Source organism: Podarcis tiliguerta (genome assembly GCF_965153285.1).
Source record: "Podarcis tiliguerta genome assembly, chromosome: 3".
In the NCBI taxonomy this organism is placed as follows: domain Eukaryota; kingdom Metazoa; phylum Chordata; class Lepidosauria; order Squamata; family Lacertidae; genus Podarcis; species Podarcis tiliguerta.
Window position 1 is genome coordinate 90,207,479 of NC_139536.1, and position 17,390 is coordinate 90,224,868.

Consider the following 17,390-nt stretch of genomic DNA (forward strand, 5'->3'; position numbering starts at 1 on the left):
ATTTTGTGGGGGCCATCCGGTAGAATCTCTTAACACATTTGGATGCTCCGTTGGGAAGTGTCTGTGCGCCCGATAAGCGGATGTGAAGCACAGATACTGCTGTTAGAAGTGAGGCGCTGCATTAGTGAATAGGATCCAGTTCATAAATGGCTGCTACAGTTCGGCTCAAGTAGAATAACTCTGGCCTAGATGACAGTAGAAAGCTCTACAGCAGGGATGAGGAAACTCTAGCCCTCCATATGTTGTTGGACTCCATCAGCCCCAGCCAGCATGGACAGTAGTCAAGGATGATGGGAACCATAGTCCAGCATTTAATCTGAAGGACCACAGGTTCCCTAACCCTGCTCTAGAGTTTGGGAAGTCGAGGAAATGGGTTGCTTATGCCTGCAGAGTGTTAAAAACGCTACATTGCCTTACTTCCAAGGGATGCCAAACAGCCTCATTCAGGGGCAGACCACATATACTGCCCATGGGATTCATTTGTTCCACTTAAATGTTTTAAAGTGAAAGGTCTTGTTCTGTTTACAAAGGTATTGGAGATTTGAGATGCTTCCAAACTGGGCCTTTAAAGGTAAAGGTAGAGGGACCCCTAACCATTAGGTCCAGTCGTGACCGACTCTGGGGTTTCGGCGCTCATCTCACTTTAATGGCCGAGGGAGCCGGCGTACAGCTTCCGGGTCATGTGGCCAGCAGGATTAAGCCGCTTCTGGCGAACCAGAGCAGCGCATGGAAATGCCGTTTACCTTCCCGCTGGAGCGGTACCTATTTATCTACATGCACTTTGATGTGCTTTTGAACTGCTAGGTGGGCAGGAGCAGGGACGGAGCAACGGGAGCTCACCCCGTCGCGGGGATTCAAACCGCCGACCTTCTGATTGGCAAGTCCTAGGCTCTGGTTTAACCCACAGTGCCACCCGCGCCTGTGGAATAACTATACTTTTGTTCTCTCACCTTTTTTTATGGGACATCTGCATAAGATAATGAACAAAACATCCCTCTCTCATCTCCACCCCGCCCCCGTTCCGGTTCTGCCCCCCACCCAAAGCTCAGCAAAACTGCCTTTTTAAAAAAATCCAGTGCCATTTCCCACATGTAAATGGCCTATGGTCGGTAATGGCCTGTATAATTTCTCTGGCAAGTTATTTATTCACAATGAATCCTATTATATTCTGAGTAAACATGTGATATTGCACTGCATGGATGTGAATAACTTAAGACCCAAATAAGCCAGTCTAGCATGCCTGTGAAATATTGAGGAGTTCTGGTGAGTCTGTAGAAGGTTTCGCCCTTTAGACTTGGGTTGGGGAGCCAATGTCTGGCTTGTAGCCTACTTCAGACCTACCAAGACCTACCAACTTGCAGGCAGGTTATCATGAAGAAGGGGAAGAAAGACCTTGGCAAGCTGGTTGTGGGCCATATGTACTCTTTTGAAACCTTTATGTCTCAATGCCTATTAAGTGTTTGGACTGGGGGTGGGCAGGAATCTTGTAATGGGGACACTCAAGGGCTTCCAGAGATGGTTATTTAGGACAGCTGTAGAGAAGGGAAATAAAAGATGCCCGGCAAGAAGGAAATGAGTGGAAATTGTCTATGGAAGACCTTTATGTGTTGTTTAGAGTTCTAAGGAGCAATTTACTTTGTCAGCTCCTGACAAATTGTTAATGCATCCCCTTCCTTGGAGCAGCTTGCTCAGACGATGAGCAATGCATCCATAATCCTTTAAAAGAAAAAGAAAAAAAGTTTGATCTCTGGATAATTAGCAGTGACTGGAAGAGGACAAAATACACACATGCAACCAAACTCAAAGAGATCTAAGGGTGACCCAGAAAGTATAAAGCTAGAATGGGCAGCTTCAATTGTGCTGGTTATCATATAAGGCTGAAAAATAAATTTAATAGAACTACAATATGCTTGGCTCAGGCACTTTCTCATAGCAGGATATTTGTGGGTGGGGTGGATTTAATGTCAAGGACGTTGTTATGGAAAGAATGAGGAGTAGGGGTTTTTTGCGTAGTCAGTTAAGGATATTTAGCAAAGGGGAAAAAGGGACAAAGACTGAAAGGTTTTTAGCAGGGGCAATTAGAATAAGATCTATTATTTGATTATTGATGCAAACCTCCAAAATGTATTTTGCACAGTTAAGTTTTTACCTCTATCTTCAGTACATTTATTTTATTTTATTTTATTGCTATGGCTAGTGGCTGAAGATTCTTCTGATTCTGAAAGGGACAAAGATATGTCTGAATCTTCCCATTTCATTATATGCGTAGCTCTCCGTTGTGGCAGTTTTCTGCAACTCTAGTGCAAGTACCCCCTGTTACCTTTTTCTTTTAAGATTGCACCAATGACACACTAAAAAAATCCCATAAATTGTGGTCCACTGAGATACAACAGCTTGCTTTGCAAGAAATGTCAGCAGTTAAATTTAACAGACGTAGCATATTTGGATGAGTAGTTTTTAACTCAGCCTGTTGTATAGATGCAACTCATCTTTAGTCATTGATAGTTCTCCCCCAAACATTGTGTGAATACACAAAATAAATAAACGTTAATGATGCCAAGGAAATATTTTTAAACAACTTGGAATTGGAAAAGGTGTCCACTAGAAACAGCTGACATTCAATATTCAGAAACCATGTTTGTTTTTAAAGTACTGTAATATTTTGTGATTACTGTTTTTCCCACGTGTTATAATATTGACATTTTTGTTAATCCACACCCCTTCCCAATGTAGAACAGTTGTTCGCATAGTATACAGTAGCTCAAGTGGACATTGTCTCAGTCATTGTACTCAGAGCATATATGTACAGCACAACAAAGATACATACTTTTTTTTGGTTAATCAAGTAGTGTATTTGGATAGTGACCATGACCTTTTAGAATTCCTTGTTTGTTTTCACTTAAATTATCACCACTGATAACATTTTTAAAAAGGAAGCAGACCTTCTAACGTTCCATTTTGTAGGTGCTTTGGGTATTCCGAACTTGCCATTATTTCCTGTTTCCTTCCCTTGGAGAGAGGGCTTTTGATGTTTACCTTGATGCATTCTCCGGTTACTCAAATAATCTAGCTTCACTGGGTGTGACTGTGTGCGCATGAAGTGGGAGAGAGATTGATATCAACAGTGGAAAAGAGTTCAGTCGGTCTGAATTTTGGAGGAAATGGAAACCTAATTTTGAGATACATCAGTAGTGTGGCATCAGGGGTCATAACTGACACCCCCCCGCCGGGCTATATGAATCCATACAATGTTTTAATCCCTATTCCATGTATTATTGTGGTATTCAACCTGTTCCCTGTGTTTAATTTGAGTGTTTCGGCATATAATGTCATTAGCGTCAGTCTCAAAAGTGGAGGAAAGGGCAGAGGCGTAGCGTGGGGGGTGCAGGGGGGGCCGGCCGCACCGGGTGCGACATCTGGGGGTTAGGGGGCGCAAATCCACGGGTTAGGGGGCGCAAATTACTTGCCTTGCCCCGGGTGCTGACAACCCACGCTACGCCACTGGGAAAGGGGAATGAAACATTGCATTTCCAAAACATGGAGGATCAGCTCTAAGGTCAGCACAATGAAAATGCGCATTTAGTACCACAATCTTCACATTTGCATGGTCAAATCTTTCCTTAATCAGTCAAGATATGCACAAGCTTCAGACAAGCCAGGAAATTGCAGTTAACATTGTGGCTTCCTTTTGCATCCAAACAGGGAAACTATGAGTAATGGCTTCCAAGCAAGCCAGAATCTTGAAACCATATTTAAAACCATGGCTTAATATATTCTGGATTGTTTAGAAGCCATTCATCACAGTTTCTCGGTTTGGGGCGTAACAGGAAGCTATGGTTACCTGCAGTTTCCTGGGTTTTTCACTTGCTTGCAGAAACTGGTTATGTGTGGATGTCTGAAGCTGATGCATATCTGTTTATTAAGCAGTGCATTTGACCGGGTGAACGGGATCTTTACGTAAACTACTTTTATCTGGTATGTCTATACACAACCTTCAGAAGATTTTACCAAAAAAAATAAACAAGAGTTGCTGACCTGGATCCAGCAGGGCCTATGTTTGCATGTAGGCTTGACTGGGATCCTGAGAAAGTTGTATATGTATTGTGGGGTGGGTGGGCTTGCAATGGCAGGCTTTTTATGGAGCACCCCATGACCTCTAAAATCAGGGAGATGAAAAGCTTCTGTGACCTCCCCACCTCCCCCTGCAACACCTCTATTCGATTCCAGCAAGTGGGGGGGGGGGGGAATTAAAATCAGCAAACCCTTCGTCACCATAAATGGTTTGGAGTGCTGCAATAAATATTGTGCTGATTGACATGGATTTACATGAGTCTAGTAGACGACCGAAAAACAAACCTACAAATCAAATTTGTTTTTAATTTAATCGTGTTGCTCTTTTAGCAATATGTGGCAAACTTGTTTGCATGAATTTGCCATGTCTGTGTGAATACCTTCATTAATGCACCTTGTCTTAAGAAATGGTATCTACGCACTTTTGTATCTGTTCAGGGTACACTTACAACTATCACAACTTCTCCAGCAAAGTTGTAGTTTTCAGTGATCGTTCATATGTTTAAGTCCTGGAATAGCTTCGTTAGGATCACTAATTACTTGGCAATCTCTCTCTTTCTTTTTAGGGGAGAGATTGAAACACCATTATATAGTGGGTGGACTGAATCCCCTGTATTTGTTTTTGAACCACAGTTCACCACACAATTACTATAGTTTAATGGTTTGACTGTGCGTCACTTACACTGTTCAGACTTGCATCTTAACAGGACTTGTACAGTCTTAAAAGGCTTACTCATCTGGCTGTCCTCTTGTCTGCAAAGTTAGAAGTTCAGTGTTCTGGTTAAAGCAGTGACAAATTATGTAATAACAGCTGTTGGAATGTCACAGAAACAGTGATTACGACTAACCTTGGTGCATTTACAGGTTTTAGGTCCTGCTCCAAAATGGTGCTCGTTTCTTGATAACTTGACAGAAGAGCTGGAGGAAAACCCAGAGACGACTGTATATGATGACTACAAGTTTGTAACAAGAAAAGACCTTGACAATTTAGGTACAGTATTGCTGCCTTGAAAGATGCAAGAATTTCTTTATTCTTTCTTGTTCTTTTTCATTAATTCTGCTCTCAGTTACTCATTTTGTTTACATGCTGCTATAGTTGCTGCCTCCTGCAGCTGAGAGAGGGAGCAGTGATGGTTTGCCTCTCCTAGCCCATCTCTTTTTGACGTGATGGAGTTGTGGGTACAACACATGACTCCTTGTCTTTTTCCTTTTGTCTACAAAGCCTACATCAAGCTAGCAAGAAATTTTACATGACAGTTTGCAGCTTTTCACCTGGCAACGTATATTTCCTTCCCATGTTGGAAAAGCAACCCATTCAAAGGGGTCCTTTCATACATGGCATACTCCTAATAATGTTGTTGGAGAAATGGACAAACCTTTGTATGCAGCGAAGGTGTAAATACATTCCAATATGTCTGTCCAGTGTTCTGAACATGTCTGAAGGCTATAAACTAGGAACTTTCAAATTTTTTGCAAATGGTTATGTACAACCATCCCCAAGAAAATTACAACCCCAATTTTATTTTACTTTAAAAAAAAAAAACCTTCTGTGATGTAGCCAAAATATTTCCTGATACATTAATATTTTCTGTCTGTGTCTCTTTCTCTCTCTCTTCCCCCCACCCCTCTCCACCTCAGGGCTGGCTCATCTGATTGGATCGCCACTTCTCCGAGCATATATGCATGGCTTTTTCATGGACATACGACTGTATCACAAGGTGAACTGGGCAAAATAAGGCTGCTTAGAAACAGGGCATCTTATGAGTTCTTTCCTTTTATCCACTTAACTGTTTTGTGTTTGCAGGTAAAAATGATGGTGAATCCTTTTGCCTATGAGGAATACAGAAGAGAGAAAATTAGGCAGAAGATTGAAGAAACGCGGGCACAAAGAGTGCAACTAAAGGTAAAGGCGCAGTTTTAACTGTTCAAGGAAGTTTCCATAAACAGTTCATTATGGAGTGATGGAGAAGCTACCCTAACATTCCTGTACATTTGTGATGCCCTGAGACACACTGGGTGATATTCAGTGTTCCACGGACCCCTTTCCTCTCCCTGCCATGCACATTCCCATATCTCCTCTGGGAAGGGTCCCCAAACCCTCCAGAGCAGCTTTGGAGGGGAAGAAGAAGAAGAAGAAGAAGAAGAAGAAGAAGAAGAAGAAGAAGAAGAAAGGAGGTTACTATTGCCCAAGCAGAAATCTTTCACCTTGGTGGGAGGATGTTGTTGGATGTCACATGTGATCAACACCCTCTCAGATCTTGTCAGAATATGTAACTCTAATTAAGTGACTAGAAATATCCACAGTAAATACTTGCAAAGCATCTAAAGACAGCAAAGCATCTAATTTAAAAGAGGTTCGATTTCTGACAGCCATTACAACTAACAGATGAAGCTGCTAACAGATGAAGCTGCTTAAGTGTGCATTAATAAAATGCATTACTAAAATTAAAAGCCCCTGGCAGCACAGAGTGTAGGGGGGAACAGGTTGAAGGTGGTACCAACTTAAGCAATGCTTACTAAACTCAAAAGTCTAAATACATGGTAAAAACAGATTGTAAATTGATGAAAGAATCAAGCTGCAAAGGAGTATGGGTGTTTCTTTCTGGAGGAGCTGTTTGACAATAGCCTTATAAGACTGCCAAGAAGGTTTTCACACCCTTGCTCCTGCAGCCAGCAACAAAAAGGGCAACGGGGACATGGAAGGCAGTGCCAGTATTTGGGCACCGTAAAGTCTTAAGGGTAATGAGACAGCAGTGGAAGCAGAGCAGAGTATGCTGAAACAAACCATGGCTGCAGAATGTCCTTTGGCTTAAATGCAGTTTGTTCAGTAGCCCATAGTTTTAACATTTCTTTCATTCGCTAGAAACTGCCCAAGGTTAATAAAGAGCTTGCACTGAAGTTGATCGAGGAAGGAGAAGAGCCACAAAATGCAAGAAAAAAGAAGCAAAAGGTAAGAGGATATCCTTCCCTGTTTCTGCCATTGCTTTTGTACTGCAATAGTAAAATGGGAGGGGCCTTCAGATATTAAGACATGCCAAATTGAATCATTGCTTCTATTTTCAGGGTAAGTGTGTTTCTGTATGCAGTTGGGTGGGGAGCTGTAGAGCCATGGCAGAGAATGTCCCTTGCAGGGATTGCCCCTGGTTAAAGAGTCATGTCAGGGAAGAGTTAGAAGTTTTCAGTTTATCAGAGGGAGAAAGCATTCCCCAAGGGGGGGAGCAGTGAATCTAATAGAAGGGAGCAAGAGGAACAACAGGGAGGGACTGGCTGTTCACCGGAAAGGCAAGGGTTAAGTTCTAGCTCAGATTCGGAGGAGGGGAGATACAGGCCAGCTCTAGCCAGGAGGTTAGAAAAAAGAGCGGGAAAACGAAGGGAGAGGCGCCTTCGCCATTTTGAGGGTGGCTGGTCATGGAGAAGCAGAGCTCAGAAGGTATCTGAAATAAGTGACTCTGAGGAATAATAGTTAAGAACTGTTTATAAGATTATTTTGTTAATACACAATAAAAAGTTATAAAAGAACAAGAAGTGTTTGTGTGGTGATCTGAACAGGACAACGACCAGTCCTGACAGGTCAGGTATAAGGTCACTTCATATGCTTACTTGACTTGGCGGAACATAACGTGTTTGCAGTTAATCAGCACTTGAATAGTACTAATAGGTTACATTGCTCGCAAGCCTCTGTGTCTACTATATTTCTAATCTGAGCCTGTTATTAAGCATATTACCATTGAGCTAAGGCAAAATTTTGTATAATTGAGGAAATTATCAAGAGTACCAAGAGCATCCCGCTATGCAGACGTTGACGTGGAGTTAATATTGTGATAAAAGTTAACTCAAATTGTCATGCATGATAGCTTGAGTTTGCTTCCATCGCTATTAACTCCAACCCAACTTCTCTGCAGAGGAAAGTCAAAACCTAGGCAGCATGACTGTGATAGGCAGGGTGGGAGTGGGTGGGAGAAGCAACAGCTTTTATCACATAAGCATTACGTCCTTGGCTGGTCTGACATTTTAAACTTGGCCTTTACAGCTTTCTCACTTTAAATGTAAAATAAATTATGGCGTCAGCACCTGACTGTTTCCCCGATGGGCCATAAAGCAGCTGGCCTTAGTAATATTCCTCTTAGTTGTTCTTTCTGCATATTTTTAGACCTACCATTGCTGCTCAAAGAATTTTCCTTTCTGGGCAGCTGTACAAACATGCTGTTGGACCAGATCGATTCCCAGGTGTTAGTACTTTTCCAACGGCAGCAGTCAAATGGCATTTTCCTAACTAATAAAAAAATGAGCATTTGTTACTAGGCTACCCATTAAAGCGTCATAATCTTAATTAAAAATATAGCTCACTTTAAAGATAAAGCTGCCACGCTTGCTGAAGTTTGTAAGTGAGACATTCCAGCTGCCCAAGTTTTCCCATACTGGGCTTCCTTAATTTAATGGTGTCTGTGACTAAAAGATTTGGTTCCAAACTTTCCAGTAATGTCTGTTTAATGGTTCACACAGACATATTGCCAAGCACCAGGTGGGCATCGACTTTCATCCCTTTCAGGTTCCTCAAAGAAGTCTGTGCAGGCTGCCAACACCATGTCTACCTGATATGTTCTACATAGCTATTCTTCTTCCTGCTGTAGATTTTTCAAATGTTATTTCCTTTTGAAATATTTAAGATGAGCTATGCAGAAATGCGCACATGCAGAAACAGGCATGGATACATGTGTGTTTGACAGGTACATGAAGAGTTACAATAGACAACCTTTGTGGGGTAGATGTATTTTCCATTCCATGTGTTGGTTGCCATCCTATTTTAGTAGCTTGTGATCATTTCATAAGCAAGTCTGGAAAATTTTGATTTCACATTTCTAGACAACAGCTTAAAATAGTTAGGCATCCAAAATATTTCCTACCCTTCCCATGACTTGGCTCTGTGGTAGGTGAAAAGTATTTAGATGCTGTTGGTGAGTCATCCTTGGTCACATTTTGTGTCCATCCAATGTTTTTAAACTTTTTTGGGATATTTTAACTTCAGTAGTTATGTCCAGTGTATGAAACATGTGCTATATGCAATATGAAGTTCGGTGTGTGGTGTCCAGTGTTGCTCATTGAATGACAAAGGAATCTCTTGGCAAAATGACAATTTTGATTATTCCCCTTCCCCTTCTGGTGAAGAAAATAGAGCCTTTATTTCACAGAAGGCCTTCTTGCTTTGTGAAACCCGACGGAAAACCAGGTTTGTTAGAACATTGTAAGTTTTATAACCAGCACTTGACTGTGTTTTTGTTTTGTTTCCTTCTAGAAAATGCCTAGCATTCTTAATGACGATCGCTTCAAAGTCATGTTTGAGAACCCAGATTTCCAGGTGGATGAGAAGAGTGAAGAGTTCAGACTGCTTAATCCACTTGTTTCCAAAATAAGTGAGAAAAGGAAACAGAAATTAAAGATCTTGGAGCACCAAGAAACCCTGGGAGAGGTAAATCTGTGAGGTCTTAGGATTTGCCTTCTGTTCTCTAACATACATTTGCAAGAACGTGAACACCATCCAATCACATTGTGGGCTCAGTGCCCTTATACAAAGGATTCCCAATAGGACTCCGTATAGCCTTATTTTCTCCACCTAATCCTGCCCTCAGGTACTCATCCAGGCAATCCAACAAGGGGAGTATTTGCCTCCCTCACATAACATGTGAGGAATGTTCCATAGTTATACTCTGAGCACAGATAACATGCAAGGCACAGATAAGGCTGAATATGAGAGGCACTGCATTTGGGGTGCAAGTCAGCCATGCTTTAAAATTTCTAAGAGCATGCAAGAATATTTATACATACTAAAAACTCTGTGCTTCAATAAATCATGGATGATGAGCTTGAACTAGCTTGGATCACCCAAACCTGGGGGGATGAGTTAGGTGGAGTTGATCTTTCAGTTGTGTTCACCTGGATGCTCCATTCAGTACCAGGATAAGCTTAGCAGGTGATGTTTCTGTCATGTATAAGAATCCCTTCTCCCTCTCCAGATTTCCTGTTGAGATGGGTCACAGTCTCCACTCTGTGTGTGGTGTGTTGGGCAATTGGGCCCAATAAGAGATTCTGCCTTTCTCAGCCTGAAGTGATAGAGGTTCTCTCTGATTTGATGCTTAGCACCACAGGGTGTTGGCCCTGAAAGACCTCAGCATTGATGCCAAGGCCACCTTGACAGAGGAGGCTAAGGACTCTGGAAGCTGGCCCAACATTTTGTTGACCTAATCCATGTAGCAGGACCAACTCTTGATTTGTTTTTCTCAATATGCATGAGGATGGTGGTCAAGCTGGGGATTTTACTCCAACTCTTTTTTCATGTTTGGTACTTCTATCTGGTCTTGTGTCTTTAAATGAATTCCAGCTTTTGAGGCCTGAGGATGTGGACAAGTATGCTTGACCAAGTGTTGCCCACTTTGTGGCTACCTGTCCTTCTTGGGCTCGTTGCAGTGAGCAGGGAGGGGTTTACCAGCTGGGTCCAGGAAGTGTTCAGTGTCTCCTTGAGTCAGGGAGCAGTTACATTTAATTTAAAAGAGGCAGTGGTTCAGTTGTTCCTGAAGAAGCCTACTCTGGACTCAGATCTTAATTATTACCAGCTGGTTGCCAGTGTCCCTTTCCTCTTATAAGCAGGCAAATAGGTAGTTGTGTAACTGTGATCTAAGTGGTTTTGTAACCCAGTAGTAATGGTTGTTGTTGTGAGATGTTCAAATGGAGCCAGGCTAAATCACATGCTACGGGTGTGGGGGTGAGACTGGGGATGGGATCAGTGAATATTAGACAAAAAGAGATTTTGTTGCTCTGTGTTCCTCTCTTCTATGAAGATTGCATCCAAATTATTAAATTTATTCTGCTCCTTATCTTTCTGAGAGTTGTATATATCCGATCTAGAACTGTTTATTTAATAACGTATCAACATCAATAGTTTTATGAAGAACACTGTTGCAAATGCATTCTGTTTCCTTGTGTTCCATGCCATTTAACCACCCCGACCCCCACCGTTAGAATTATAGCCCTCTCCAAATAGTGCATCTGTAGAGTGTCACGTACTCTAATTGGATAAATTGTTCTTCTAAGGAACATTAACTAGTGTGTTGTGGGGAGGGGTGGCTTGTTGCTGTTTTTCTTCTTCTTTTTTTAAAGTAGTTATTTTTGTCTGCAGGAAGAAGAGGAAGAACCAGAAGGAAAACCAAGTGATGCAGAAAGTTCTGAGACTTCAGATGATGAAAAAGGTTGGGTTGAAGAGGTCAGGAAACAGCGCAGACTTCTACGCCAAGAGGAAAAATTAAAACACCAGAAGTGGATCAAGGAGGATCAGCAAACAGTCCTGGAACCTAAGTTCTTTGAGATTAAAGCTGGAGAAGAGTTTAGAAGTTTCAAGGACACCGCCAAAAGGCAAAAGTTAATGAAGTAAGGCTAACACCTCTGTTTCATTCACCGGGCTTGCAGTTAATTCCACCCCGTCCCCCTGAATTGTGTTTGAGAGGCTGATTTGGATGTTGCACTGATTTCTTCTGGGGATGGTTGTTTCTACAGCCAGACATGGTGCTGGGGAAGGATCAAAGGAGGTGCCCCTCTTGGACACACACCAGTCCGCTGTCTAAAAATACAACATAGGGCTACACCCAGAGAGACTCAGCAGCGTGTGCTGTAATTGTGCATGGATTGCAGCCCCTTAAACCCTAATGTGCACCCATGCTGATTGGGCACAAGACCAGTTTCCAGCTAGCTGTCAGCCTGTCTGAACCAGTCTAAAGAACATCTCCAAACTTTGCTGCATCCCTTGCCTCATTAACCAACTTCATATTGTTCTGTTTACAATTGGCAATCAAATTTTTGCAACCCATATCCAAATTTTTGCTAGAACTAATTTAATTTCTCTACACCAGAAGCTTACCAGTGTTGCCCCCTCCCCCCAAAAAAACAACCCTTGGATATTAGAATTGCTTATACATTTGTTAGAACAGGGCTTGACTTTGAGTCTTTCACCTCATGGGCTTGGTAGTTTTTTTTCTTTGTTAAGACAAGCACATTTTGAGACTCCCCATTTTCACTCTTGGTTTCGTCTACTGCAGGAACTTGCTATTAGCATTAAACAATAGTTCTTAGTGAAGTTTGTCCTGAAGAAAGTTCAGTAGATTTAATTATTTATATTGGAGTATAATCATTATTAACGGAGTTGTATTTGTGTGTGTGTGTATATGTGTGTGTGTGTATATATATATATATATATCCCACAACATTACCTATGATTGTAATATCTTACATTACTCTGTTTCATATCATCATAATAGCACCTTTGATCAACCTAAGAGTTGTATCTTTTAAGTGAAAGGATTTTATTAGTATCCTTCAGGTCACCTGCATGTTTTGAGGGAAACAGGTTTAGGCTGTTCTTGAAAACAGCTTCTGAATATAGTTGCTTTAAATAGCAAAGATACAATAGGGAATATCGTGGTTACTGTAGTTATAGAATTAATTGCTGCAAGGTGTAATGGTGAGTATTAGCTTGGGGATTAGACAAATTCACGGCAAAACAGATGTCTCAGTGCCTGTAGCCATGGTACTCAAGAACAGAACCACCATATACAGTTTTCCTGTAATTACGAACTCTGGGAGCAAACACACCCTGCTTGGGAACATCCCAGAAGGCATCTAGCTGGTCACTGATGGTGACAGAATGCTGAACTTAGATGGGCCTTTCCTTTTCTCTCTCTCTCTCTCTCTCTCTCTCTCTCCCCCCCCCCCCCCGGAAAAGTGATACTTATTCTAGCCAAATAATTACCTGAAAAACTAGATGATAATTAGTTGGTCTGCTGTCCATGAAACCTGTCACACAGAAAGAAGAATTTCTGGTTACTCATAATTCCAGGATTCACAAGAGGGCTATACTTTTATTAGACCAACCGTAATGTCACAAAATGGTGAGAACACTTTCAAGTTCTAGAACTCTTCATCAAATTGGCTATTAAGGGAAGTAGAAAAACTGGCTTGGTGTTAGAAACCATTAAAGTCTGCATTTTAGTATCAGTCTTAAGGCATTGCTAGGAGCTGTGCAGGTTTCCAGTTACATCTAGGGACATTGGGATGAAGAAATACACAACGGCTGATTCCTCATTCTAAAAACATATAACATCTAGAAAGTGTTCTATATCTGTCTCAAAAGTTAAGCAAAACAGACAGGTTTCTTGTGGCTGAGAACCAGTAAGAAAGAGAAACATAGCAATTTTTATACAGTGGTACCTCGAGTTAAGTACTTAATTCGTTCTGGAGGTCCGTTCTTAACCTGAAACTGTTCTTAACCTGAAGCACCACTGTAGCTAGTGGGGCCTCCCGCTGCTGCCACGTCACCGGAGCACAATTTCTGTTCTCATCCTGAAGCAAAGTTCTTAACCCGAGGTACTGTTTCTGGGTTAGCGGAGTCTGTAACCTGAAGGGTATATAACCTGAAGCGTATGTAACCCGAGGTACCACTGTATTGGCAAAACTGGATATTAATTTCATGTGGTCTACTTAGGTTTTTAAAAAAGTCAGTGGAAGCCAAATGAGAACACTTTTACCTAGTGACTGCATGGAATGTCCCTTCAGAGAGTAAAGTCCTATCTTCAGGTGTATAAAATCATGTTACTCCAGCTGAGGATGCCACTCTTGAATGGCAAAATGTGGAATTCTTCAAGATACCTAGTAGATGCCAGATATATATCTCTCTTTATTTATTTTTTCTTTTCATTGTAGCATATGTAACGTAACTTCCTCAGTCTCCAAGAAGGGCCACCATATTAGTTGCTGTAGCAAAAACAACAAAAGTCCTGTAACTAATTTAATGTATTGTGGCATAAAGTTTCACATCTGATGAAGTAGACTCTGATCCAGAAAAGCTTATGGCACAATAAATTTGTTAAGGTGCTAACAGGGCTCAGTCCCCACCCCACCCCGAATCTTGACTGTCTTAATGTCTCCCCAATCCACCTAATGGCTAGACATTTTGCTTTTTATTATGGCATTTTGAAGAGATTTATGACTCTTTTATATAAGACTGGGTGTTGCTTTATCATATTCCTGACTCAGTGTTGCTCCAAGCTTTTATTAATACTGTATTAAGTTCTTCCTTAACAACCGTAAAACACACACAGACTGAACAATAAACAGCGGTATGGAGGGGAGAAGACAAGGGGAAGGTGGCAATGGCCAAGTATCCAGTATTCCAGCAGTTTGCAAAACTACTGCCCTTACTAAGCAAAGTGCTCAAGAGGTTGGTGGTTAGCCAACTTCAGATGCTTGTAGAGAAGACAGATTATCTACACACAGCCTGGCTTTAGGCCCCATTTTGAAACTGAATTCGCCTTGGTCACTCCAGCAAATGGCTTCCTTCAGGAGCGAAATTGGGGGATGTGATCCCATCGAATCTCTTGGACTTCTCAGTTCCTTCTGAGACCATCAGCTATAATATCTTACTGAATTGGCTCTGTGGGTGAAGAGTAAGGGTCACAGGGTTACTGTGGTTCCACTGCTTTCAGATAGCAGCATGGGGGTGTTCTTGGTGTTTCTTGGATCTAGGTATTGCGTAGATGGCCAGCTCTTGATAGGGTTGCATTCATCTGGAGAAACAGGAATGTACATATTCTAGGGGTATTCCTAGATTAAACTTTGTATCTGGATTTGGAAATGCAGGATTGCAGTGTCTTAGCTTCTTGTAGCCTATAAATTACATGTGAGAGCCCCTGTTAAAAGATTTGTGGAAAAATTGCTTAGTGCTAATGTATCCTCTTATTTGAGGTACAAATGTTGGTATATAAACTATGCTTCAGGATGCTTCGCTTGCTTTTTTCGCTTTCACCTAAAATTTGCTTCCTGTTTTGTCCAAACAGAAAAGAGATTTCTTTTGTGTGGCATATAAAAGATTAGAAGTGTGGTTATTTAGAGCTCTGGGGTTTTTAAAGCGTATTTTGTAGACTGCTTTGCATATAATAGTTCTGCTGGAGCACCTGTGCATTCTGTAAAAGTGGATTTTAAACATACAGTGTGTGTGGAGCATACAAATCTCATGTTTGTATGTGTGTAATATTTGGGAAAATAAGAATGAAATTTTCAGAAAAAAATGTTTAGTGATCATATTTGGAATAGCAGGAAATAACTTGTGTGCACACAGAGGTAGCTATTTCCCCCCCTCTATGTACTTTTAATATGCTGACTAGAAATACTAAGAATCTGACTTTACCCCCTCCTGTATCTCCTGCAGAAAAACACTCGGAGATCGTTTGCAGCTTGAAGAGAGAGTTGGTGCACTTAGCGTACATGACACCACAGTAGGAAGTAAACAAGTTACCTTTAAATTAAAAAAGGTAAGCTTAAAGTCTTAATGGTGCACGTTAATGCGGTGTTAATTGCAATGCAATAGAAGGGCTAAGTCAGCCTTCTGGTACAACTTGGTTTGCTTCAAGGGCTGGGCTGTGTTTGTGTTGTGCAACTTCAGCAGATTTGCATACCTCTACTTGCTTTATATAATTTATTTCATTGCTTCTGGCTGTGGGTAGGAGCAGTGAGCTAGGCAAGCTGCTGAATCTCTGTAAGCTGCTGGAGGACTCTCCTCGGAAGCTAGGAATTCTATTCAGTCATGTATATGGGATGGTGAGGGGTGGTTAGTTTGAACCCAGCACAGCTCTAGCAAAAACTGAAGGCACAAGTTGGGGGGCAGAGGAATGTTCCACCCAGCATCAAATATTTTTCTAGTGGTATCCCCAACCTACTGATGACTACACACTGGTGGTGAGAAGGAAATTGGGAACAAATGGAAACATGGGTGTCTTTAAACAAAGTGCCTTGCAGTATAATCTTGTACATGTCTACTCAGTTCTATAAGGCTTACTCCCAAATAAGGGGGCACAGGATTGCACCCTTAATTGAGCTTGTTCTATCTATCTATCTATCGATCTATCTATCTATCTATCTATCATCTATCTATCTATCTATCTATCATCTATCTATCTATCTATATCTATCTATCTATCTATCTATCTATCATCTATCTATATCTATCTATCTATCTATCTATCTATCTATATCTATCTATCTATCTATCTATCTATCTATCTATCTATCTATCTATCTATCATCTACCTACCTACCTACCTACCTATCTATCTATGGTTGTTTTTATTAGATTTCCCCCCAAATGCACTTCCTTCCTTTCTTTCTTTATTAAAAATCAGAACAAACAAGGGGTACACAGGATTAAATATAATTAAATGTGCTTGTACATGAAACTAGAAGATAAAGTTAATAGCTTGCTGATACACCCAAGACAACACGGCAGTAATAATTCTTGGGTGACTACTTAGTAAATTGTGGCTTTTTTGGATTTGACTAGAATAAAGTAATATTTTCTCCATCTCTCTTGGTACATCAGTATGGTTTGGAAGTGCAGTATTTACTTGGGTATTTTCTGCATTGTTTTCAGTCAGAGCAACAGAAAAAGCAGCAGGAAGCAGAGAAACACCATCATCAAGAAAGGCGAAAACTCAGGCGTTCAGCTGGCCATCTCAAAAGTAAAAGAGGAAGAGGGCAGCCCTTCCATTAATAGGACAATTCTGCTTTTCATAGACACAAATAAAAACTCTTCAAGTTACATTTGACAGAGAAGAACTGTCCATGGCACAACTGGGTGGCGAAGAAAGAACAAAACCAGGGAAAGCTGCTGATTTGGAATGGAGATACTTACGTTTCTAAGCTGCTGATTGTATAACCTGGTGTTTGTTTCAGATACAACCATTCCTGTGCTGAGTAGACTTCACCTTTAAAAAAAATTTTTTTTAATAATAATGCGCTGTTTCAAAAGATTCTAGCTTTCAAGGACTGAAAAACTTTGATCTGCCAAGTCTTTTAACAAGATGATGAGGGGTGGGAATGGGAGTTATATGACAAGAAATTCCAAAGTCGATAACAAAGATCATTAATTATCGTCAGCTTGGACAGTGTGAGAGCATGGTGCCGATAACGCCAAGGTTGCTGGTTCGATCCCCCTATGGGACAGCTGCGTATTTCTGCATTGCAGGGGTGTTGGACTAGATGAATCTTCAGGGTCCCCCTACAATTCTATGATTCTATGAAGAGAACTCAAATTCTCAAACTCTTGTCTTGTGACTCCTCCTTAAATCCCTGCAATGGCTTCCTAGCTACTCCTGGATCCTGTACCAAGCTTATTGTCCTCAGAATCCTCCATGGCCTCGCAGTGCTTTCCCTTTCTGCATGTTCATTCTTGTCACGTACACTCTCATCCAGTTCACCCTGTTGTATTTCGTCTTTGAAAACTT

At 41.2% G+C, this 17,390-nt stretch overlaps 1 protein-coding gene across 1 annotated transcript in view; it reads left to right on the forward strand.

The window, feature by feature from the left end:
* NOL10 (nucleolar protein 10) overlaps positions 1-16,899 on the forward strand; it is a 43,224-nt gene extending 26,325 nt beyond the window's left edge. The window contains exons 14-21 of the mRNA XM_083431637.1: positions 4,936-5,062; positions 5,710-5,789; positions 5,876-5,974; positions 6,935-7,021; positions 9,365-9,538; positions 11,243-11,490; positions 15,320-15,422; positions 16,538-16,899. Coding sequence (XP_083287763.1) covers positions 4,936-5,062; positions 5,710-5,789; positions 5,876-5,974; positions 6,935-7,021; positions 9,365-9,538; positions 11,243-11,490; positions 15,320-15,422; positions 16,538-16,657 — 1,038 coding nt within the window. The 3' untranslated portion in view covers positions 16,658-16,899. The remainder of the gene's footprint in view (positions 1-4,935; positions 5,063-5,709; positions 5,790-5,875; positions 5,975-6,934; positions 7,022-9,364; positions 9,539-11,242; positions 11,491-15,319; positions 15,423-16,537) is intronic.
* The last annotated feature ends 491 nt before the right edge of the window (positions 16,900-17,390 follow it).